This window comes from Ptychodera flava (genome assembly GCF_041260155.1).
Source record: "Ptychodera flava strain L36383 chromosome 3 unlocalized genomic scaffold, AS_Pfla_20210202 Scaffold_27__1_contigs__length_13241970_pilon, whole genome shotgun sequence".
NCBI lineage: Eukaryota > Metazoa > Hemichordata > Enteropneusta > Ptychoderidae > Ptychodera > Ptychodera flava.
The window spans coordinates 5,545,300-5,571,568 of NW_027248281.1; the positions used below are offsets into that span (position 1 = coordinate 5,545,300).

General features: G+C 38.7%; 2 protein-coding genes and 1 long non-coding RNA gene across 5 annotated transcripts in view; 1 reads left to right on the top strand and 2 right to left on the bottom strand.

Moving 5' to 3' along the window:
• Positions 1-26,269, bottom strand: part of LOC139126325 (uncharacterized) — a 426,578-nt gene that overhangs the window by 173,804 nt on the left and 226,505 nt on the right. The window lies entirely within an intron of this gene.
• LOC139126455 (uncharacterized) lies at positions 662-8,311 on the top strand. Its single transcript, XM_070692512.1, has 6 exons — positions 662-847; positions 1,538-1,691; positions 3,394-3,582; positions 4,419-4,712; positions 6,567-6,722; positions 7,247-8,311. Exons 2-6 carry the CDS (start codon positions 1,602-1,604, stop codon positions 7,520-7,522), a joined length of 1,005 nt encoding a protein of 334 aa, XP_070548613.1. The 5' UTR covers positions 662-847; positions 1,538-1,601; the 3' UTR covers positions 7,523-8,311.
• Positions 8,219-26,269, bottom strand: LOC139126456 (uncharacterized). 2 transcript variants are annotated; one of them, XR_011550582.1, is made up of 5 exons: positions 25,720-26,269; positions 18,114-18,776; positions 12,138-12,294; positions 11,108-11,243; positions 8,219-10,744 (listed from the first exon to the last, which is right to left on the bottom strand). XR_011550582.1 is itself a non-coding variant. In XM_070692513.1 (2 exons), exons 1-2 carry the CDS (start codon positions 26,185-26,187, stop codon positions 18,492-18,494), a joined length of 753 nt encoding a protein of 250 aa, XP_070548614.1. In that variant the 5' UTR covers positions 26,188-26,269; the 3' UTR covers positions 17,601-18,491. The 2 variants fall into 2 exon arrangements, 1 of the variants encoding a protein (XP_070548614.1); XM_070692513.1 differs by lacking the exons at positions 8,219-10,744; positions 11,108-11,243; positions 12,138-12,294 and having other exon boundaries at positions 17,601-18,776.

Consider the following 26,269-nt stretch of genomic DNA (forward strand, 5'->3'; position numbering starts at 1 on the left):
CAGCAATACTGCCTTGTTACGATTAAATCAGAATGCACCAAAGGAACAGAAATAAGGAGCATCAAATCACATACTTGTCCCGGCTTGTGGGCAGTAGCTATTTTGAAGTTCTCAGAGTACACACAATTTAAACCGTCTGCAGTTGCGTTCTTGATGATTTTAAATGTAAGTTTCTCCTCAGAGTTAAAACAGGGATGGCGGTCGTTATGAATTTAATAAAGTGTTTCTCACGTACACAGCACGTTTGAACGGCGACCCAAAAAATGGTGTAATTTACCTTTCAGTAGTAAAAGCAAACGTCCATTTTTCAATTGAGGTGCATGATACCTTAATACGAGTAAATATTATCAACAATACAGAAATGTCAGGGGATGACGAGTTACACAGCGATGCAGTGACATCGAAAACGAGGGCGCGCCGTAGGCAATGTGGAAACCCAACAAAGGATTTTGTTTACACATTATTCCCCCGCTAAACAAAAGAAACGACAACACAAACACAAATAACATAGGGGCTTTCACCTGTAATTTGAACAAACAAGATCTTCCGCTGTGAATAGATAGAAATAGAAAACCCAAAAATAAACCGACGCAAAAATATTCCTCTCTATAGTATTTGACGAGTCTCATCAAGGAAAAAGCACCAGCCTTGAAGTATCTTAATATACTCTTACTTTGGCAGGTCATCATAGAGAACCCGATGCCAAGGTTACGGAGTATGACAGGTTTATCCACCCCAAGGAATTCTGGGAAAAGCATGTGACGAAGTTGGAACCCCTTGTGTTGAAGGGTGGAGCGCTGGGGTCATCGGCCAATCAGAAGTGGACCGATGCTTATCTGGATGATAAGTGGGTACCCTAAATTAGATTTCGTCAGAATTTGACGCAGTATAAACATCTAAATTTACGTGTCACTTTGCAGTAACATTAATGGACAGCCTGATATATACTGGTCTAATATTGCGGCTTTGAATTTATATTAGATTTTCAGTGTTTTGGTCAGTCGGCATGTCTTAGCAATTTTTCAGTAATCTATGACCATATAAGTTCAATCAGTGGCACGGATAGCCCAGGCTGTGCCCTGTACGTGTTGATTTGCAGCTATGTACATGCTATTGCCAGGTGTTTGAACTTGTTACCATTGAACAGAGGTTTCTTTCAACCGTCCAGTATCTGTCAATCTGCTCTCCGAGCTAAATAACGTGCAGTGATAACTTCAAAGGTCACGATATCGGCTAGTATTCCGATATTGCAACCAGTTTTACACATTTTGAACACTGCTTCACAGAAGAGCAACACTCGTCCTCGACGACAATGGTACATATGTGGGAAAAAAACAAAACCTCTGAGATACTGTAAAAAATTCATTGATCGTGAGAGAGGTGCAATATAATCACGCTGTGGTCGGGGACTGTGCCGAAAAGTGAAATGCGGCAATATTATGATAATATGATCTACACAATAAAATGACAGCCCATCGACAAAATTGACCCTTTTCTCTCCTTTATGACACGTGCAGATTTTCCCTTCTCTTCATAGATACCACGATGTTCACGTTATCATCGAAAGGAAGGTTGAACGTCGACCGCAGATTAAATTGCGAATGACCCTGAGGCATTTCTTACAACACTACGAAGAGAAGAATTGGTACATAGTGTCACTATTGCCAAACGAAATGAGACACGAAGTAGAGGTGATGTAACATTTTCTTTCCTATATAATCCGAAGCAATATACAATGATATATAGAGCTATATATAATCCGACGTGTCGTGACTCTATTCAGACTCAGCACTCTGCAATCTGTATTTTCATCGCGCAAAGCATTCGGCGCGGTTCTCCTTATATTGCATCCCACTTAGTATCCGGATACTGTAGTTTGCTCAAACTTCCGAGTATGTATAATTTCGTGTAGTCATCAGACACATGCAGGTATTTTCCTTCCTTGGGTCATAATACCATTTTAATGTAGTGCCTGTACTGCCATCACGCGTCCAGCTTGCCAGGACTGACCACAGGCGGCCCAAACGTACTGAGTTTTGCTCATTGTTTTATCTATCCGTTCCTCTCCGACATGCTCTGACCATGGAGGTACCTCCATGCTCTGACTGATCGGAGTAAATAAAATAAATGATTCTATAATCTAACGTAGCCTCTTGAATCTCATTTATTTTACACCACATTACAAGGACGTTTATCTCTCTTTATACACATCTTGTAATTAATTAGTCAACACATCTAATTACGCTAATCCATGGACTTATCAGGGATTTTATGGGTTGGTCAACATCTGTATCTTTCGCAATGTTGACCAACCCATAAAATCCCTGATAAGTCCGCTGTTTAGCATAATAAGTTGTGTTGACTGATTAATTACAAGAAGTGTATATGAGAGATAAACGTCCTTGTAATGGGGTGTACAATAAATAAAGAGTCAAGAAGCTAGGTTTGGCTATAGTACCATTTATTTTATTTACTCCGATCAGTCAGAGCATGAAGAAAAAGAGAGGAATTGATGGAGGAACAGTGAGAAAAACTCAATAAGTCCGGGCCGCCTGTGGACTGAGGGCACCCAGTCTTTCAAACCGAGTCAGCAAGATTCAGCCGTGTGCGGTGTGGAGCAAGGCGACCTCGTGCTGGAGCAACCGCACAGCTGAATCATTCAGTCCACGGGTCTATTTAACTTCATTTTAGTCTCTGGCTATTTCGAAGATCACTCTTTTCGAGAATTTCAATGGTTAAGTCACACATCAACTGTGTTGATGGTTTTAAGTTTGATTGATTCCGGGGAGTTGTCAAAACACGAACAAACTGATGTGGAGTACTGATATCGCAACCACAAATGACGTCAATGACATACATATAGACTTGGAAACAATTTTCGTTTTCGGGAAGCTCTCGATTTATTTGGGAGGGTGGATGGAGGAAATGGATATACCAGTATTTTTTTCCGTCACCGTGACATCAGCTTTTTTCTCTAATTGTCGGTCTGTTTTTCTCAAGTAATTGCAGTACATCATCTCCTTCACCTACCGACAATTCCATTTCCAAAACTCCACCATGAAAACAAATGGTTTCTCCTTTGTTGATGAACTATGACCCACAGCGTCTTGATAGAGTGTGTGCAAGTGTATCATGCAAGTGAAAAAAATGGCAAGTCCTGCCAATGAACACGAATTTGCGTATTTATTTCTAGTCAACAACATTCCCAGCCACAGATGATAGTTTCTGTTGGGACAAAGTTATCAATGCACACATCATTACACAGTTTTCTAATAACCCTTTAGTATTGTACCTGTGGCGGCGCTGTTACATGGAGGGAATGAAACTACACCCTAGTTTCTTTTTAAAGGTAATACCACTGTAGCTTAAATACAACTCTCTTTCTCATTTTAGGCACCAGCGTGTCTTTTCTGTGGAAATTTTCAACATAACATACAAGAACTAAATTTCTGGATGAGTAGCGGTGGTACAGCATCTATAATTCACTATGACGCGGACCATAATATTCACTGTCTTCTCGCTGGAAGGAAAGACTTCATGATGATTGATCCATATTACAACAGATACCTCGATTTATATAAGGTATGGTACTACGCAACAAATGTAAGGAGCGATTGTAACTCAGAAATGATAAAAAGATAAGTCTGGAATAGGCCATTTCGTACGTAGGGTTTTTATAGAGATGGCATTATATAGAGTGTATCTTAATTTACCAAGTACATCCTTTTTATAATAAAATAGAATGGAACTTCAAGATTGTTTTTTTCCCGTTTCGCGTCCTCTGACTATGAAATTCCTATCCTATAGCTAAGTACACCCACTTCAGCAGTGTGTTTGTATTGCATAAACAGCTATGTGTCTGCAGAGTCACACGGTTTAGCAACGAGGGGGAACGGTCTAGGGATGACCGTCACATGTGAATGGGTAGAGCGGGGTCAATGAAGGGAGGTCCGCGGACGGAGCTCAGAATGAAAATGCATGTGTGAATAGAACAAGAGGCTGTCCACCTTTATAGTGTTCTGCTTTCTGACCATGTTATTGTAGTGGCCGTAATACACTGACAGGACAAGGCACAGGAATTTAACTGCAGCGTTTGACAAAATATTAAATGAATATATTAAATACACTCACAGAATGACAAACCCAATACCGTGATTGGTTACGTTTTCGCCGTGTGTAAGGGTATCGGTGAAATCATTCTATCATACCTAGAAAGAAGTGATACTAGTTGACCACTCATACTTTGCCATGACTGTGTGAGGGTTTATCCTGAGTATTCACCAATGTGCCAATTAAATGATATCATCAACTGATATCACTGTTTACTTACCATTAACATAGTGTCTAACAGCCTTGGGTATACCTACTTCAATTTTCACAAACACCATTGCTTTTCTTTTATTCAATGCACTATGAAGCCCGCGGATGCCGGTTCCGGGTTCACATCTATAAACGTAGACAGCATAGACATGGTGACATTTCCTGAGCTCAGCAAGGTACAATGGATTTGGACCACGCTGCTACCCGGTGACTGCATATACATTCCCAGCAAGTACGTACACCAAGTCCGATCCTACGGACGCAGTATATCGGTGACAACGCTATTCACTACCCACGGCGTCTTCAACCAAACGGACTGTCACAACTTCACTTACAATTATTCATCTCTCGCTGACGTCGATGTCATGTGGACATACGAACAAGGGGACAAGGTAAGGACTCTAGCCAGGTATAAATAAGCGTGGAGATGCTATGGTTTCGTGGTTGTTAATTTCTTGGACGGCCGTCCCTGTTCAGTTGATGTACTTTGAGCAAAGGGTGTCATGATCAGGCATTGCCTCACGTATTTCTAACACATGCACCCCTGTGATAGTATACATCAGACGTCGGAAACAAAATTGTTTTGTACAATTCAACTCAACCACAAGGGCATCAATTTAAGGATATATAGAATTGTTTGTATGGAATATCTCAAGAGTTATAAAAGCGCCAAGTTAGCAATAAAATGGGCTTTTTGACGTTTTAATACAATACCACTGTTGTACGTGTTTACTCATCTTATTTTTCCATTGAAAGTGTGTTTTCCACTGACTTTCACATGCAACAGAAACTACAAACAAGAATGCTTTGCTGCAGTACAATTCAAAACTATCCTAGGGGTATCCAAGCAGTCATTAATAGTTAAAGAAAGGTGGGTCCAGTGTGTTTCAGGTGTGCCAGAAATCATGCATTATCATGTCTCTTTCTGTTCAAGGTAGACTGGCCGCAGTCATTTGGCGTCACTCGGCAGCAATATCGATATCATGGCTGGCCCTACGGTAATCGTGTAATCGTGTAATCGCCTGCCAGAGTATATTGCTTCGATTTTGCGATTACCTCATCCGTCAACGTGACAGTCTGTTCGGCTGAAGTTTTTCATTTTATTCATTCACTCTGTTTTGATATTAATGTGCCTTTAGACTTTGGGGCAAGTCTATTCAGGTGCAACTCATAGGACTATCAGGTGCCGCCAACAAACCTGTTCGTGCAAAAAGGTGTTCGTACGCACTTTTTCAAATTTAAAAACTAATGAGCGGGCGGGGAGAAAAGCCATCATATACAGTGGACGGGGAAGAAATTTCAGTTCTTTTACAAACTGACTCGAGTGGGCGGGAAACATTTCTCGTGTGGCCAGGACACTGGAAGATAGGTAGTGGGAGGGGAATGCCGAGAGTGATAGAACTTCAGGATATATTAAATTTTAACATAGAGGGCCCAAGCAATGTCCAAAGATTGAAATGATAAGTTTTGGCTTGAATAATTTGGCGTTGATCTTGGTTGCCCGACGCGCACGTCTGGGTGATAGATAAATAGTTGCGTACATGAAATGTACATGTAGGAATATGCACATCGAGGGGCCATGGGCCATTTCATTGGAGGGGAAAGGGCCCGGCAGAGGGGAGCTTGAACTGTTGGGATGAGCGGGCAGACCATAGATACTGGAGCCTAGGGCATTCATCTCAGTGGGCATCATGATTCAGTGGAAGAGTATATTTTCCGAACCTTCCAGTGGGAGTATAGTTACGAACAGCTCTTCTTTCCTCCTCCACTTTTAGGTCAAGGTCAAAAATATGTGTACTAAGTGTATTAGCCTTCGAAACATGTTTTGTGATGATTTTATAAAATACACGAAATTTACCAGTTGGCGGCACAAGTATCAGATGAAACATGACACATGTGTTAACTGGAGGCGCCGAGGGGTCAACAACGGAGCTGTGAGGAGTCACTGTATGTGACTCCCAGGGAACTTCGATTTTAGAATAAATAATTTACTAACATCCAGATATACTTTTCGTACTGCAAATTTTGTATTATTTATCGGTTTTGAAATTATTGCTTGTATGTGGCTTGCACGTATGGTTTGTAATAATTTGTATTCACTGGTACTGTGTGGGCAGAAAATGTTCTTTCAACTCCTCTGTCGGCCACCCTGATTCTACTGATTGGTAGCAGGACCAACCACCTGTTGATCTGTGTCACCCTGTGAATCTACGTTAATATTTATATTTCATTTCATTCGACATTAGACCATTGACATTGGTTATGGAGACGTACGTGTAATTAAAGATTTCCTCCTTGAAGAACTGGAAGATGGTAAGCTGACAAAAGACATATTTGCAGAGGCTTACCAAACAATAACAGCAGGCCGTGATGATGACGATGAAGTGCAATCTATTGATAAGGTAAGCAATAATATCACTAATATTATAGCAATAGATAGATGTGACTTTGATAATACATGTACTTTCTGTGATTTATTTAATTGACCAAATCCATCACCAAGGATTGAAAGAGTGACATTTTCAGAGACAATATGGCTGGTAATAATTGGAAGATTTATCCGGCGATTGGAAGTTATTTTTGTGGCACATAAACTGCAAAAAGTTTCAGCTAATAGGGCTTTAATCAAAGTGTTGGAGGATCCAAGAGGTTATAGGCTCCGTGTAATTAGCCTTTCATTTCAGTGCTGACCTGTACCATACTTTCAGTCTGAAGAGGATAAAACAGTTCATTTTGCATAGTTGAAGGTCTTTAACTGAATGATAAAGCAAAGTTTGGCGACAGGATCATGAAATAAACATATCACTGACGTCATAAATGCCATGAAACTGTTGACAGTGTTTTGAACTCTATTGCCCTTTATGATAACATTTTAACTTCTTTAAACTAAATCCACTGACCATTTCCGGTTTCTCTCTCTGTACAGGTGTGGTCGTTCCTTGATGAGCAAGGAAAAGGCTTTGTCACCAAAGAAGAAATTCTCGCCTTCGACAGGGAAAAACTCAAGAAATTCTCGCGAATGACGACGCCTCCCGCCGGACCCTTGGGCGAGTACATTGTCTCAGAAGACAAAATGGAGGAACTGCTTAAAATGGAAGAAGAACAGGACAGCCAGATACGAGCATTTGAAGGCAATGAGATGCTGAATCAGGGAGCTACAGGAGATGCTTTGCAGAGCAGAGGACAACACGAAGAACTCTGAGTATTGCTTGGTTTAGTATCAGACCTCAATAGTAAAGGTATACTGTCACCTGTTCCAATTTTGCGACAGTTACCATGGAAAGAGAAAATCTAACCAATTACAGCTTTTAAGCGGGTGGCCGCTTTTTAAAAACAGCGCCGTCTCATGGACATTTTGAATACCAACTCAAACTACCCTCTATAAATAAAGTCGTCGTCTACTACTACTACTACTACTACTACTACTACTACTACTACTACTACTACTACTACTACTAATAATAATAATAATAATAATAATAATAATAATACAATGTGACTGCGCAGGAGTTACTTGATATATACATACATCAGCGTGTTTAACGTATTTCCTGTGAGTGTGACCGCTGTGCCATTGTTGATGTCGCACACCGTGACCTTCAGTTCTGCATGCAGTGCGCTGCAATAAAATATTGTGTAAATTGAATGACGTCATTGTAAATATTCGCTACATGCAGTTACCTTTGATTTCAATCTCACATATCTCTCTCAGAACATTTCGTTTAATTCTTCATGTGGTCACTTTGCCAATTACAGTACTCTCAGTTATACGATTGCGTACAGTATTCCTCTTGGATTCGATGTATCAAACCCATCAACGTTGTTATCTATATATCACATAAGACTCCTTTAAGTGAGACTGCAAGAAACATGAAGAGACACAAAGCAGACTTCTCTAATATAAAACATCACTTCATTTTCAATACTAAACTTATGTGAACAATCTGTTTCAGAATAAAATAGATTGTCTTTTATTAATGACGCACGTTCATGTTCATACTTCACAGAGTTCTCATATTTCGACAATGTATTATCTGTAATTACTAAAAGCCACCAAATGCACTGTGCATGTCAATTTTACGGTAATTCAGACTTGTCTTAGGTGATGATAAGGTCATATTTGCGTATTCAATTTCTGACATGTTAGCTCTCGTGAAGTTGACCTTTCCTTACTGTTAATCGGCTATATCGTCCGCACTTCGTTCAAGGGTCGTACGGGTCAAAATGACCAAGAATATTGGTAAAATATTACACTGGAGAGGTGAGGGTCAAAAGTAACAACAAAGTGTATTCTGTGTTATGTGTTATGCAATGGAACTTCAGAATGTTGTACCCGTTTGTACACGTTCTGACCAAACAGCGTCGAAGAACTATACCCGGTACATTGTTCGTATACAGGAAAGTGAGACATGCGCAGACAAGACGACTGCTTGCCTTTAACTTTTATTTTGCCTGGTTGTCACACATGACAGTTCCTAGGCCATTCTTGAACGGGGCATAATCATTGCTGACTAGGAAAATCTTTCGTTCTTCCCGTTCAAGTGAATTCACATCACGTGAATTCCAAGAATTCACATTATGTGAGCCTTAGCTTGCGATTGCCTTTGAATCCGATGGAACAATTTGTTTTCAGAATTAATTACATCAGGAAGATACCTTTGTGACATTATTAAATGTTTATGAATTCAAATATTGTAGATATAATGATATCATCCTTTGATAATATTAATATCACTATACTATGATATTAATGCAATGTTATTTCTGGTCCTTACTTTCAGTTTGAACTCCGTTTGCTATTATGTATTTCCAGTATTTTTATTCCAGCTGCAAACACACTTTCCTGTCCCCAATCTAAAATCACATCGAAATGCTGAAGGTTCAGCTTTCAATTCAAAATGTTTGCAATGTCCATATTACAGCTGAGAGCTGAATAATAGTCCCAACTAGAAATCATTTGTCAGTGTAGCAGTGCATATTGCACACAATTTATTGATGTTTAGAATGTTATGCTTCTCAATTCCATGACGTTGAGGGTAGATTACCATCTTGTTACTTCCTTCCTGATATCTTTTTTAACACATGTTTGTAATTCTTTCTGACGTGATTGATCTGAAACCAATCAAAGTCAAATACACTTGTATTCTTTCCCGCCAAAACCGGCTACATCATAGCCGGAATTAATCTCAGATTACTTTAGTGTATGTATGCAACACGGTGTATGCTTATACTCAGAGCGCATCGCTCACCACTGGAACTGGTCATCGCTTATCCACTCACTGATACATTATGTAATTTTAACAGTAGTACAGCGTAGTTGTAGCCAAAGTTTGAAAAAACAAGCCTCGCATCTCTGTGTCACAAGTACCCGACTGCTTCACAGACAATTCCACACAATTGAGTCGGCAAGATAATACTGTGTATTTACGCATAACTTAGGGAGAATGTCAGGGCTCCAATAAACGGTTGCAGACAAACGTCAAAACAAAACCATCATGTATTATAACCAACACTTACAGTTCAGTAGACGGTTCTGGAGTATAAGACTGCCATTGTAATGGTAGTTTCAGTGGACAACCATTTCCAAGCCCTGAAACTAATTTTCAATCATATGATTACAATTTTTGACGATCTGACAAATCCCAAGGGACAAACATTTTCAGACATTAGTAGTCCCAAGATTGTCCTGGGACAAGGGACTAACGTTGATTTCGATCATTGTCATGTCCTGTGGAAGAAAGTAATGAGATATTGTCACAAGTATCAGCTATTTCAGACGCGTTAGGAGTTTAGTTTTTTGAAACTGTTTATTTGACTTTTTCTTCTTTCTCCAGTTACTGGTATTCCAACGTTGGCATTAGGTTATCATAATTGCTTCACACAATCCTATCTTGAATGAAAAACCCCATCCGGGTACAGTCGTGAAACGCTTGGTCGAATGTCAACTATGTCACTGAAAACACACAGAATGTTATAAACATATCACTGGGTTTATTTGCGAACAGAAAATGGCCATGTTCCCTCGATTAGACGGCCACGGCCAAGTCTGCAGTCCTGCTATTACAGTAAGGCACTCAAGGTCAAGAGGAACGTACGTTAGAAGGATACTGTGAACAACAAGAGGTACAAACAAAATGGTGACATAAACTTTAGACGATCGAGGTAAATTGGGAGAAAGCTTGTATGGCTGTACAGTCGGGAAATTTTGTGCCGTGCCAAAACCAGCCTTTCAACGTAAGCCATGAGATGTCCGAGCACGAGGAAGGTTTCTGAGCACTTAGTGTTTGTTATATCAGCTTGTGTAAGTGTTTTGGGACTTCAGGAACCTCGTTCAGGAAAAGCGTCTTCTTTCCTTCTGCTGCTCTCTCGCGAGCAACAAACTCCGACCAGTTTGTAGTCAGACTCGCGATAAAAATCACACCACCTGCAACATACAATAGTTGATCTTTCAGAATGGTTTAATTTTGCAAAAAATATATGTCCGTCTGTGTGACGCTTAGCATGTTTAAATATAAAATTGAAGCTCTTCTCACCAAACGTTTTAGAAGCGCAAGTACAGACATGTACAATCTCGATTTGCTCAAGTTATAGCCTTTTCAGATTTTGTGAAAGGCAAAGAGCATTTATTTTCTGAGTAGGCAAGCTTTGGTAGTAGCATATGACAGTGTACATCTGGTTTCGTTTGTGACCTTTTGAATCTTGTACTTTTGCAATATAAATTGCTGTATAGTCACAATTCTGCATTTTCAAATGATTGTGATCGATACGATTACATTACCGTACTTACGATACACAATTTCCTGCTCTACCAGTGACAGAAGATAGTTTTCATTCAAATTTGCTACCTCCGGAATGTCCAGCGCCAAGATATCCTCGGAAGTGTACACGTTTGGTATTTTAGCTTTCATTAGTTCAACGATTTCCTTTCAATCAAAAAAGAAATTAAGATCATGGTAAGATGCACCGTTTTGTACTTTCAAGATTGAACACGCTGACAACAGATCTAGAACGCACATATATCACACAATATCACAATGGATACTTATGGCAGCAACACATTGCTTTCTCTACCGCTGCGTTTTCACCTTTCTTCAATAAAAAATCATCGACACCGATAGGGTCAACCAGTTCTACATGCAGATACAATGTAAAACTCAAAGATTTGTGTAGGTCCATATCGTCTTAAACACGGTATATCGGGTGTCCGTAACAATTAAGTATGGGGTAATTTGCATTTGTGTGTTCGTGTTACTTCAATAATACATACATGTCCATAAATGCATGTATACATGCATACACAATACCTACATACATGCATATATACATGTCCATGCATGCATGCATGCATGCACACATAATACCTCCATCCATCCATCATCCATCCATCCATCCATCCATCCATCCATTAAGACATACATACATACAAACATACAAGCATGCATGCATGCATGCATGCATGCATGCATACATACATACATACATACATACATACATACATACATACATACATACATACATACATACATACATACATACATACATACATACATACATACATACATACATACATACATACATACATACATACATACATACATACATACATACATACATACATTCATACATACATTCATACATACATACATACATACATACATACATACATACATACATACATACATACATACATACATACATACATACATACATACATACATACATACATACATACATACATGTCTCATCTATCCATCAATCCATAAAATGACAGTTCTGTGATGTTGGAAGGCATTTTGATACAAAGATTAGATACAAACCCAAGAATATGAAGGATGTGCCACATAGACACAAGATAAATTATTTTCCTCCATAATCTGTTCCACTCCACGAACAACTTTCTTGGACGCCATGGATATGTAAGTAAGTAACCTATTACAGTCAAGTTTCCATGCATTTCGTAACTGCATCTGACACCTGCCACAAGAAAAGATGGACCAGTTTAATATTTAGGAATTAACGACAAAGGGTCCGAAAACAAATAAAATCACTAATTTGACTCATATTTCCTTTGAAGTGTCGTACTTTCCTTCAGTGTCTGAAGTATTGTCGGAGCTTTAGCTACCTGCATCCTATTACATCAATACATAAACATAATAGATTTATCTTTGTTCCTTTGAAAAATTATATCCATCTTAAAAATCATACTACTCTGCAATTTGTTTTGGAAACCGGCTAAATGGTTCAAAAATGTGAACTTTACAGTTACATGAAATAGTGAAGTATTATCGTACTCGTTGATAAAGTGAGGAGATTCTTTGCCTTTTGAAATGAAAGATCGAGTAACTTAAAACTGACTATAATCCTTTCCAGCTGTTACAAGAGTCGGAGGGCGATCAGCAAACTCTCTGCTTGCAACTGATACTGACATACAGTGATTAAATATACTGCTATTTCGATCGACTTTTACCATGATAGCGGACGGCAAGCGCAGCTTTTGGTCCAGAACGAAGTACAGCTCATCGAATCGTGCAATGTGGATACGACATATCATCCTGCTAACCTGACAGGATATTCCTGTTAAACTGACAGGATACAATCAGAAGATTCTTTAGTGTTGTAGTTCTGTACAATCTTCTGATGTCACAAAACCACTTGTACGCAGTTGGACTTTGAGCTAAGTTCAATCCAATTGATATTGGTGTTATACGAGTAGTGAATAGTTGCAGCCAGTCAAAATATTTGAAACCAATGTCAAAAGCCTGGTGCACTAATTACAGTCCACTTTTCTTATAGGGACGTGGCACGATTTAGATTTTTCCTGAAAGAAATGTTTAATTCATGCGACAACATACTCCAATGCAACAAAGGGATGCAACCTATGTCTGACAGAAAAACCATCAATCATCAATGCAAACAAGTCCAACCTTTTAAACAAACGATCATAACTCATCACCGAATGCCTGAATGAAAACAGATACTGCCTTCCGAACACCAGTAATGGAGCCACGCTCCTCATTAAGCACATTATGTGGTAACACGAGTAATGGAGATAAGAACGCGTAGAAATGCATAAGATCAGTTTAACCATTCGTCTGATGGTCGCTACAGAGGACAGCGTGAAACTCTGAGTAAGGGACCGTTCAGTTTTTACGGCCTGGGGGGGGGGGGGAGGGGCCGGCAAAATCTTGTCGCCGGTGTTCAAAAAAATATAGACCCCCTGCATTTTTCGTGGGAAAAAGATGACCCCCCCCCTTTGTCACACGAAAAAATGATGACCCCCTCCCCTCACGGCTGAAAAATAACCCAAACCCACATGTCAAATTTACCCGCACGGTTTGGATTTGAACTCAAGTACGCGGAGCACTTTATTCGTGTAGCAGAGATGCCAGTGCCCAAACTTTTCAGCAGGACAACTGTAAGGCAATTTGTAACTTCATTTCCATAGACAACTTATGTCCATGGACATTGTATAAAGTGAACTTTATCGGAGTGGTTTGCCAGAGGCAGCCCTCCGGTTAAGAATGTCATGGGCCATTACGTAAAGTGAACTTTATTCTAGCTTGTAAAGAGTGTCATGGGCCAGTACGTAAAGTAGACTTTATTGGAGTGGGCCGCCAAAGGTGGGCACCTGTTAAGAGGGTCATGGGCCAAAGTCAATTTAATGTAGTGGGCCGCCGAAGGCGGCCCGCCGGTAAAGAGGGTCCTTCATGGCCATTGCATGAAGTTAACCTAATTGGAGTGGGCCTGTTACAACCGAGAACGTAGTAACTAACTGATAACGTAGCAAACCGATAACGTTGTAAAAATTTACCGATACATAGTAAATCAACCGATAACGTAGTAACGAACCGATAACGTAGTAAATTTTTCTAACCGATAACGTAGTAAAAATTTACCGATAACGTTGTAATTTTACCTAACCGATAACGTATCAGCAAATTTACCGATAACGTATCAATGAACCAATAACGGATTAAATCAACTGATAACGTAGAAAAGTCAACCAATACCGCATCAAAACAACCAATAACATATCAATTAACTGATAATATCTGATTAAGCGATTCATTAGGAGCGATAGATCGATCGATTTATAGATAAATAAGTATTAGATAGATAGATAGATAGATAGATAGATAGATAGATAGATAGATAGATAGATAGATAGATAGATAGATAGATAGAGGAATAGGTCGAGCAATATATCGATAAATAAATCGATCACTCAATCGATAGATCGATGGATCTATCTATCGATGTTTGATAGATGGTCGATCGATCGATCAATCGATCGATAGATAAATTAATGGGCAGATCGATCGATAGAACAAAGGATTCATCAATTCGATAGCAAGATAGATGAATTAATCGATAGATCGATCGATCGGTTCGATAAATTGGTCAATAGATAGATAGATCGATTTGTTATCACATTGTCTCGTACGCAATTTTCTTTACTTCTATTTATTTTTCCGTTTAGCATTAATTGTCACAAATTTCTGCAGCAAATTGTGTTTCGACTGTTTTCATGGTAGTACGGACGACTAAGTTGATCTAAATGTTGTTAAACTACTGGAATAGGTTTGGGAAGTTATTTCTAGTCTTGCTATAGTAGCTATACAGTTTAGTTCTAGTTGGGTAAAATCCAAAGAGATAGTATAAGTACCGCAATCACCGACAGCCAACATCGCAAATTTCGCACACATATTGTATACGTCACCGATAGAAGTAACTGCATATTAGTGATTAACCAAAGAACATTAATTAGTCATTCGTACAATTGACGATTTTTCGTGTTATTGAAAAGCTCCATCGGGTGTATTTGAGAAAGGTAACCATATCAGTGATTAATATGCAGGAACATGCAATACAAATGTATGAGTGAACTCTGGTAAGGCCAAGAAAAATAACAAGCTCGTTTCTCATCTTACACATATTGCAAAAATGATGCGGTGACGCGGGTTTCTTTTCTCCTCAATTTTTTTATTCTTCAACCAACAAGAACGCGCAAAAACATGAAAACGACACAGGAATGCACGCAGAAATATATGCACAGCTGTGTTGCTTTAGTATTTTTGTATAGCAACAGTTCTGTTGACTTTTAGTGCAGCAGTGCACAGTTTTGTCAATTTAATATAAAAGTGACGTATGTGTACAGTTCTGAATGGAATGTTATAGTGTCAGTTATTTTGTTTACAGATCTGTTTTATACAGCACTGTGTTATGCACTGTGTATGCATCGCGTATTTTTTGCGGGTTTTTAAAATTTTATTTCCTCATGAGCAGAAAAAAGGTTGACGTGGGGGTCTGAATTGACGCGCGCGAGGATGAGAAACAAACTTTTTATTTTAATTGGCCTATGCGTTTTTTCTATCAGCTCTATAATATAATACTCAATAATTTTGCGATGTCCTCGTAATCCTAATTCAAATAAGATATGACGCGAATCACGACAGAAAGGATAAAAAGGAATGAAAAAGCAATATGTTGTCTACAAAATATGTTGACTTGGCTTGCTTACATGAGTAACTTGCATGATTCTGAAGAATTCCATTGAACAATGAGTCAAGATTTACCTGTAATTCAGTCCCAGAATGAGAGTGACATTGTAAGCTTATTGTCATTTTGATATACTGACGTTGTAAATAACGAAATTTCATAATGTTGAAAACTTTTTTCCAAGTCCTACCACCTTAGAAAGTGTGTCGATAAAGACACTCACATGTGTGTTGTATCTTGAATTCATCCTGCAGGAATATTTATTAATTATTTCGCATTTCCCCAATTGATGAAATTCGATTCGTGATGTCTGAGTAATATCACGATTGTAACTCTGAAGGTGTAACTAATTGACTATATATAAAAACGAAAGATACAACACTCATTAATATTCAATTAGTTTCCATTTATTAATACATTATCGGTCGATTGATAATTTATTTGTTGACTTGGTGCATTTTCAGTTTATTGGAATCTTTACTCTTTGACTTGGCTAGGTTATTGGTTGGCTTGATACATAATTGGTTGATTTAATACGTCATCGGTTACTTTGATATGTTATTGTTCTCTTGGGCACATTATTGGTTGATTTGATACACTATCAATCGATCGATCTATCTATCCATCGATATATATATATATATATATATATATATATATATATATATATATATATATATATATATATATATATATATATATATATATATATATATATATATATATATATATATATATACATATATACACACACACACCAATCGTTCTATTAGTCAAGCAATCGATCAATTCATTCAATCATTCAGTCGATAGAAAGATCGATCGATTGATATATCAGTACATCGATAGATCAATCGGTCGATCTATCGATTGATCAATGGATTGATCGATCGATCGAGGATACATCTATCCCTAAGAATATATTCCCATGATTCATTTGATCCAATACATTGTCAGTTGATTTGATACGTTATCGGTAAATTTGTTGATACGTTATCGGTTAGGAAAAATTACTACGTTATCGGTAAATTTTTACTACGTTATCGGTCAGAAAAATTACTACGTTATCGGTTCGTTCTACGTTATCGGTTGATTTACTACGTTATCGGTAAATTTTTACTACGTTATCGGGTTTGCTACGTTATCGGTTAGTTACTACGTTATCGGTTGTAACAGGGCCGCCAAAGGCATCTGCCTGTTAAGAGGGTTATGGGCCATTACATAAAGTCAATTTATTGTAGTGGGCCGCCGAAGGCGGCCCGCCGGTAAAGAGGGTCGATCATGGCCATGGCATAAATTGAACTTTATTGTAGGTATTATGTTTTTGAAAATGTGGTGACCCCCCCCCCTTTCCTACCAGTGAAAAAGCGATGACCCCCCTTCGCAAATTACAAAATTACAATGACCCCCCCTGGATTTGCCGCCCCCCCGGCCGTAAAAACTGAACGGTCCCTAACGTCCAAGTTCTGATTTCAACTTGTCATCGGTTTTTACCGTATCCAGCAAGTGTCCAACATCGGGCCGTATCGCACAAAATATTGATGTATTGATGTGAACATGTACCTAGAAGTTCATTGTCATTCTACAAAGTTTGAAAAAAGATCAGCTCATGTATGTTTGAATAATTACTCCAAACATACAGAAACTTGAAGACATAGCCGCCTGGCAGCCATATCGGATAGCATCACAAACAAAATGGACAAATTCATATATATTTATAGCGTCCTTCTGTCATTTTAACGACATGTAACTAAGAGACAAAGCTGATCAGTAGCCTCTGAAGTAAAAGCAGTTTTGGTGTCATATTGGATCGAATAAAGAAAGATGCAGTTGACTGGAATGTACCAAAGGCGACCCATGCACCATGTTCTTTCTATGAACAATACAAAATTCGAATCTGCTTCTTGTTCGCAAAATACACCTCTGTACCAGATTTCATTTCAGATATTGAACAAGCAAACGGACAAAACCGAAAGGGGACATCGTTATAGCAACAGCTAAACACTGAAGTCGACAAGGATGTCAGCAAGACAACGTCGCATTCGGATGTGTAAAATCACTCAACCACCTTTTGTTATTATATCGGATTAATAATCATGGTGATACAATTCGCCTTTCTTGGACCTGCCCTAGCTCTCTGAGGTAATTTGAACTTTATGTTACGATAAATACTCAGAGAACTGGCTATTGGACATGCAGGTAAAATGTGAGGACTACATGTCCATTATTTGTGTTTACAGTCTTTCTATAAAATTGAAACATTCTTTGATCATTTGCATTTAAGTCAGACTTACACCTCTCCGTTCTATTTCTCCAATGCATTGAAAGAAATGGCCGCCCTTGGCACAGGTGGTACAAGATGGCGTCAACTCTATGCCTCAATGAGGGCGTCCTCTTCAAGTTTTTATCGATAAGATCAATGATTTGACGTTTCCGGCGATGCGTTACTTCCATCTTCATTATCCTCCAAAAGTCAAGCGGTTTAAACATGCCAAGGCATTTCACTTTATTGATGTTAAGGTACCGCCTTTGGCTTTCCTCGGCTGACTCAGGCATGTCCTCAAAGGAAGGCATCGATATGTTCGTAACTTCCTTTAAATTTGACCGCGTTTTCTTGTATGCATGCTCGTAGACAGAGAAACTTTTTCTGTTTCTTTCCGTGTACGGATTCATCAACATAACTTCAACAGATCCATTGCAAAGTGTGTGGAACTGTTCTGGTGTAATGACTGGTAACGCCTGTGCCAGTTTGCCTCTCTCGAAGGTGTCATCAAACGACCAGAAAAATGACTCGTCCCGATGACCATAATGGTTTGCAAAAGCAGTGTTACTATAGCCCTGTTGCGTGTGATGGCGTAGAAAAGTCCTATCTTGAAGTTGTCGTAGTGGAAATTTGGTCCTCCCTGGTAGAAATTAATGGCCAACAGATACTTCATATCTCGTAATTGGTCTAAATCCTAAAAAGTGAAAAAATATTCTGTTTATAGGAAATGACCCATTTCAGCGTTATCTCGTCATCTGATATTCAGATGCGCACCCGCTTTGCGTTTTACGATTTCTTCTAAAAAAACAGGATAATTGATGGAGATCAGCTCTATCGTGTGTGAGGATACTACATGCAATTTATGACAAAGTCACATCATTTAAGTATACAGCTATTAATGATCAATGATAGTATTACTATTATAGCCCAAACATGGGACTATGTGCCCGAGGATAGGTGACCTTTTGCCCGACGTAGGGAAGTAAATTGTCTCCTGCCCCGAGGGTACATAGTCCCTTGTTTGCGCTATAATGTCTTATTGCATGCCTCTCTTACACAATATACACCTCCGGTTCCGGTTCACTTTCAGTCCAATGATGACCACGCGGCCCCCGACGTTCGATATGCGAGCCATCTAATAAAATATAATGTTGCCTCTGTTTACAATTTGCCGAAGCGTTTGCTACGGAATTACCAATATATATTCTATCAAATTTAATAGTTTTATTTACCGATTACGATTTTAAAAGAATTTAGCGCTCTTCATTTGTTGTGGTTTTTCTTTAAGATCTCAATGCCGACCTTTGTAATGAAAACGATAAAAGCCAGGTAAATTTCTCGACAAAGTTTATAATCATAATCATGATATGGCATGTAATTAGGACATGTAATTGTCATGATCTAAAATGTCATAAAAAGGATGTGTAAGAGGATGTGCCTACTGAGTTTATATCTAATATCAATAAAGTGCGTCATTTATGAATATCTGAACATTAAAAATCAGGAAACTCAAATTTGTAGAAAAGCTGTATACCTTATATAGTCGGCAAAATGTTCTGTCTTGTCAACCAGAGGTACTGTAACCTCACAGTTTTCGGTTGTTACGTATTACTGCTTCGATTAGGGGCTTACATTTTATCTACACCTGGAACTGAATTCTCATGCTGTGATAAATCTCGCCTGATTTCAAACAAGCTACGTAATGGAAAAATGGTTGCCCTGGGCAACGATTTCTGCCCATCGTACCGCAAAAGGCAGATGAATTGTATATTTTTCACACTTTTGTGTCTATATATGTGACATGACGAAACCGTGCATGGGTTAAAGGAAATATGAACATTATATTGTATTGTATTTGTTTTTCTCTCTTTCCAAAGTTTGTTGCAAGCAGTATGGTTGCGATTGAATGTTCATCGAAAATCAAGTGACTCTCATTCCAAAGTAAAAGTGCATTTTTGTCTGGTAGTGTAAATTGTGGCATAATTACTCTAGATAGCGTACAGGTGATTGAACGCTAGTTTTTCTTTTATTGCATTGTCAATAAAACCAGATGATGAACACCCGCACCGATCCTAGTGAGTTTCATATGGATTAGAGTTTAAGACAGTTCATTTTTACGAGCCAAAGGTTGCATATGTCAGCACAGGCGGCCCAAACACTATTAATAAGCTTATTATTGAGTTTTTCTCAGTTTTCTCTATCAGTTCTTCTCCTTTTCTTCATGCTCTGACTGATCGTAGTAAATAAAATAAATGACTATATAGCCTAACCTAGCCTCTTGACTCTTTATTTATTTTACACCCCATTACAAGGACGTTTATCTCTCATATACACATCTTGTAATTAATTAGTCAACACAACTAATTATGCTAATCCGTGGACTTATCAAGGGTTGGTCAACATTGCAAAGATAGAGATGTAAACCCGTTATAGTAACCTTTCCTATCTTTCGCGATGTTGACCAACCCATAAAATCCCTGATAAGTCCATGGATTAGCATAATTAGTTGTGTTGACTAATTAATTGCAAGATGTGTATATGAGAGATAAACGTCCTTGTAATGGGGTGTAAAATAAATAAGGAGTCGAGAGGCTAGGTTAGGCTATATAGTCATTTATTTTTATTTACTACGTATACGATCAGTCAGAGCATGAAGAAAAGGAGAAGAACTGATAGAGAAAACTGAGAAAAACTCAATAATAAGCTTATTAATAGTGTTTGGGCCGCCTGTGATGTCTGCGAGTGTGTCCTCCGCTTCAATGTATTGTGAGCATAAATACAGCGATGTCTGCGAGTGTGTCCTCCGCTTCAATGTATTGTGAGCATAAATACAGCGATATTCAAAGGTCCAAGCAAAATGGCGCTGTGTTCATGTCACTCTCAATGGTATGTATATACTCTCGTATGTATGTATGTATGTATGTATGTATGTATGTATGTATGTATGTATGTATGTATGTATGTATGTATGTATGTATGTATGTATGTATGTATGTATGTATGTATGTATGTATGTATGTATGTATGTATGTATGTATGTATGTATGTATGTATGCTGCATGCATGCATGCATGTATGTATGTATGTATGTATGTATGATCGTTCACTTAATTTAAATGTTTTCTTTGATAAAACAATGAATTAATTTTTGTCGATGAAGAAATCAAACAGTTTATATCGCTGTGTTATTTCACATGTCACATAGATGTAAAACGTATTGTCATAGAAACCAGTCTTATCCAAATAACCTGCAGCAGTAGACTAGACAACGGCAGTGGAGATTAGAACGTGAGCATGCGCAGAGAGTCTATTTCGCTTGAGTTCATACCTGTTTTGAGTCTGTATTCACATAGCGGAAGATTAGTAAGCCCAGATGGGCAATCCATGGAGAACACTGAAGGGCCAGCGTGTAGGGCTATTATTTATGTGTTGCATATTGAAAACAGCTGTTTTAGTATTAGTCAGCTCGATTCATGTGTTGTTGAGGGAGTGTGTTTCATCAGGATATTTCTGCATAACTGTTGAAAATGTGGAATCTAGGCACTGCTTTTTCATTAATTTTCAGTGGTGACTGAAAAAAATAGTTTGCCCGTTAAAACTGTCAATGAACAGTTTAAATACAAAAAATTATCTATCTCGTAAGTAAATCTTTCTGTGTTTTTTAAATATAAAGTTGTATTGTGGGTATAATTCAATACCTGAGTTGAAATTGCATGATCGCATATCCTTGACTTGACGCCAAACCTGACTCAAGTGGGTGACTGTGAAATGTTTAGAAACTCACTGGACTGAATTCAGCTTGTCCTGCCTATTTGAGGACTCTAGTTGGGGCCCCAGTTCCCTAGCAACATATTTGCCGATCTTCTGCAACCATTACGTGAATGGCAATAAGGTGTTATTGATAGGTAAGAAACTGTTACTGGTTGCTAGATGGAATGGACATGACGTCCGTCAGTTGGACATGAATGACGTGAGTACGTTGGGAGTTTAGGGATTGGGTTTACAATCAAATGACGTGCGAGCCCACGCATGTATACGGGACATAGAGGCGCAATATATGAGTGGGAGTCAAGGCGCCAGTGTTCCGAGGTGAACAGTATCATATGAGTATTCTCTATATTTATATCTGGGGCCTTATGAATTTCATTACACCCGTTAGAACTTATTTTATAATATATCTCAATGGTTTTTTATTACTTTTTGTTCAAATTTTCAAACGTTTTGAATTCGTATACCGGTGTTTTATTACTGCCTCTATCCAATGTCGCCCGACTCGAGTTAGTACATATACAGGGAAATTAATGCATAATACTTTGAAAACTCGCCTGCATGTGTGGAAGACAGCATCAAACGATTTCATTATTCAAACTATATAATAGAATGAGAATTAACATCTTTAGCAAACAATGTCCACTTTAAGGGCGAGGCAAATAAAAAAGCTTTCAACAGGTATAAAAAATAAAATGGTTACTCTTTCCGATGTGTTGACAGTTTACGCCTGAAAGGAACAATGATTTTGTGGAATATACGAATATGCCTCTTTTATCCTAGTATTTACAGAGCAGAAATGAATATCCGACTTCAATCCACAAACAGCACTAAGCTTACTGTCCGTTTTCTATGGTAAACCTCATGATGCACCAACAGTAAAGCCCACGTTCAGAAAGAACTAAGGACGAATCTCTATGGACATGCTAGCATTGAAAGTTATCGGTAAGGGTCGCTGCAAATAATGCACATGGATTCATTTTTGCGAAGTGCATGTCGAGGGTGACAGAGAGTTGATGTCGAACAAATTACAGGCTGACACTTCGTATCGGTATAGTTTTCGTCGCATAGCAACCACGTTGCTATGACGCCTGCAAGTCTTGCAAATCGAAATTAATGTTGGCGACGGTTGATATGTAGTCGTATTGAAAATGGTTGCTCTGATTTGGAACGATACGGGCATGCGCACTGTTAAAGATCGAAAAAATACCACAACTATTAATCAAATATCCAATTTTATCTAAGTGAAACGAACAGCCTGATTTAAAGTATATTTATATTCTGGGTGCAATTAAACCGATTTGTAAAACATTCGGACCGATTTACTGTATTTGTAAAATCTTCTTACAGGAACCACATGAGTTTTATTGTTCCAAATCAATTTATAGTGGTTTTTTTAAGTACGAACTTAAACGGCAATTCAAAACACCTCTTATGTGTGACCTACGGTAACTTCAAAATGACACTAAATAACTAAAATAAATAAATAAATAAATAAATAAAGGATAAATAAAGGATAAGTAAATAAATAAAACGCATAGACGAATTGAATTAGATGGATGGATATACCATTTAAGCTTGATGGTAAGTAAATGTATAGATAAGGGAGATAAAAGGAACGAATGAATGAATGAATGAATGAATGGATAAATAAATAAATAAATAAATGAATAAATAAAAAATATATAGATCAAATAAGATCTCCGCATTTAGGCCGGGATAGCATACCGTTATACTAAAGGTAGGGTTTTTCAACAATGTCAGTCATTGATTGGCAACTGTTGCCCGTTAATGCCACTGTAGGCGAAGCGATCTGCGTTTAGTTATAGTGTTATAGTGTACACATATTGACTGGCCATGGGGGCAACAGCATACTTCTGTACCCCGAGGGACTGAGTCATCCCTAAAAATCGACTATTTTGTGGGCTGACTGACAGGCCCGAGGGGTTACAGAAGTATGCTGTTGCCCTCATGGCCAGTCAATATGTGTTTATAACACACCGCAGGCAATAGAACATGCCATACACAAAACTTGTAAATATATTGGAGTAGTTCGGCAATAACAAATTTTTTCCCAGCACCGTCGCAATACTTCAATGCACCTTTGATTATCGTTACGTCTGTTTCGAGTCCTCGTGGAAAGCAGAGCATTCAGTCCTTCTTCAGAGAGTAGGATAAACAAAAAAATTCTCGACTATCGTTTGGCTCGGCCGCAGATGACATCTTTGTTTACATTTGCGTTCGCGCTTGCGCAAATGTCGTTTTTGAAGTCAGCAGGCATCAGTTGTCGAAACTGATGCCTGGAAACAGTTCCGACAACTGATGCCTGATGACGTCGATCGTTTACATGGATAAGCACAAAACGAACGCATCCACCGTGACTCTCATTTGACAAGTCAGAACACTGACTCAGTTCAGTCAGACACAGTTGAGGGGTGTTATAATTAAATAATAAGACACGCCAGCAAGGGCAAGATCACGGTCTGTTGCCTGCCTTCGGGCTAGTGCTCATGACGGTAGTAATGATGATACCCTCGCCGAATCTTGAACGTGCTAGTGTGTGTTATTTATTTTATTACACCGGACAAACACACTTTTGTTTTCGAAACTTTGCTTAGAATGCAGTCATGTGTCGATCGAGACTTGCCACAGTGAAGCGTTCTATTTGTTGCTCGATCAGCTCTAAAACCGAAGACAGTGTTGTTAAAGCTTTTCTCGTTTAATGTACTAAATGTCGACTACTTCAGATCGAGCTAATTTCTTGTACCTTTTCAAAAGCCACTGCATACAGAAAATACCATGCAAATGTACGCAACCATGTGGTAGGCGCAGAGAGGACGCGCGGTATTCCAAAACTTGTAGCGCGCTATATTAGTGCACGCGACAGGGCTATATCAGCGCAGGCGACAGGACTATATCACCTAAGCCATATTCTATCACTTTTTGTTCTATATCACGTGAGTGAGGTTCAGCCAATCACAGTACCTGGATAATACATGAGGTGTAATAATGTAATTTGTTTCATGCCATTCAAATTAAGGGTTCTATTCTCATAGCATAGCTAGAGACTCATATACCCCGCATAAATGACTGACCATGATAACGCGAATTGTATCTGGATAGTTACACTTTTTAATCAACTAAGAAACAAAAAGGCATGCATTTCAGACCTCAGTTGCGAATCAGCGAAAATTAAGCTTATTAATAGTGATTTTCATGGTGTAATGGTTCCTCTTCATAGCACATGTGACATCAAATCTACCGCTTCATATTATGTTTTGTGCGTTATACACGTTTCAACCTGGGAAGAGAAAATCCTCATAGTCTGGCACTGATAGCGTCACTCTAATTTCAATGGTCGCTAATCACTATAGGAAAAAAGTGCGAGACTAGAGCGAGAAAGTGACGATTTCTCGCAATTGGTGAGAATCTCTTGTCATTCTCTCAGCTACCGGTGAGAATTCAAAAATTCTCACCGGTGAGAAGTGAGAAATGCACTCCTTGGTGAGATAATAGAATCTCACCAAGGAGTTCATTTCTCATTGTTTACCGGTGAGAATTCAAAAAATCAAAAAAGAAAGCGTCACTTTTTCGCTCCAGTCTCGCAATTTCCTATAGTTAATGACTGGACCAGCTAGAAACTGTGAGGAACTCCTACATTGCGATGTACTTGTTGTCGTTTGTTTTAAACTTTCGTTCAGAGTGGAATTTTGGCGCGTGGAAACTGGATGGGAGTTCCATATAACTCGCAATAACATCAAATTTGAATTGCATATTTGCCTGTTGTATTTAAAAGCGAGCAAAACTTGTCATAACAAAAGGAGAATAAAAGTTCGTTGTATAAAAGAGAGGAATATGATGAGTCTTACCTGCGTTTCAGCAGTTACTTGTGTTTTGTCAGAAATTGCATTCATTTCGTAGTTCTGGAGCGTGGATTGGTCGTCCCTAGAAAGCGTTGGGTTATTTGTATGATATGTTTCCTTCGACGGTGTTGTTGTTTGAACGCCAAAGTAAGATAGATCAACTCTAGTTTCTTCACTCGAGGTTGTCATTCGTTCACTGAAATCTGCGCCTTCTTCCTGCCCTGTGTCCGGCGTCTGTATCTGCATTTCTCGTGGAGGTTGAGTTTCATCGTCCACCAGTGACGGGCTCATATCGCCTGGCGACGACAACTCCTGTTGCTGTTTGCTAAGCGACAGTACCTGTTCGGCTGTGATCTCGTCGGAAATGGATGGCGTCGTGTTGGCCTCCTCACTCAGAAGACTGCTGATGAGCAGCGATGTAGCAACTATCAGCACCACCACTTTTAGAGTTCGCACGTACATTTTTTTTGTCATTTTCCGGTGTCGGCTGATGGACGACTGTTTAAATCATCAAGTCGAGGGCGGGAGTACGGTTTGTTCACGTCAATGGGAAAAG

What these genes read in the sequence shown, in the direction of transcription:
- LOC139126455 (XM_070692512.1), top strand. Translation starts at nt 1,602, where the DNA reads ATGACCCTGAGGCATTTCTTACAACACTACGAAGAGAAGAATTGGTAC. An exon ending in AAATGAGACACGAAGTAGAG is followed by an intron (nt 1,692 to 3,393) that starts GTGATGTAACAT and finishes TTCTCATTTTAG; the next exon opens with GCACCAGCGTGTCTTTTCTG. An exon ending in GATACCTCGATTTATATAAG is followed by an intron (nt 3,583 to 4,418) that starts GTATGGTACTAC and finishes TGCACTATGAAG; the next exon opens with CCCGCGGATGCCGGTTCCGG.
- LOC139126456 (XM_070692513.1), bottom strand. Translation starts at nt 26,187, where the DNA reads ATGACAAAAAAAATGTACGTGCGAACTCTAAAAGTGGTGGTGCTGATA. An exon ending in AAGTAACTGCTGAAACGCAG is followed by an intron (nt 18,777 to 25,719) that starts GTAAGACTCATC and finishes TTCACTTTTTAG; the next exon opens with GATTTAGACCAATTACGAGA.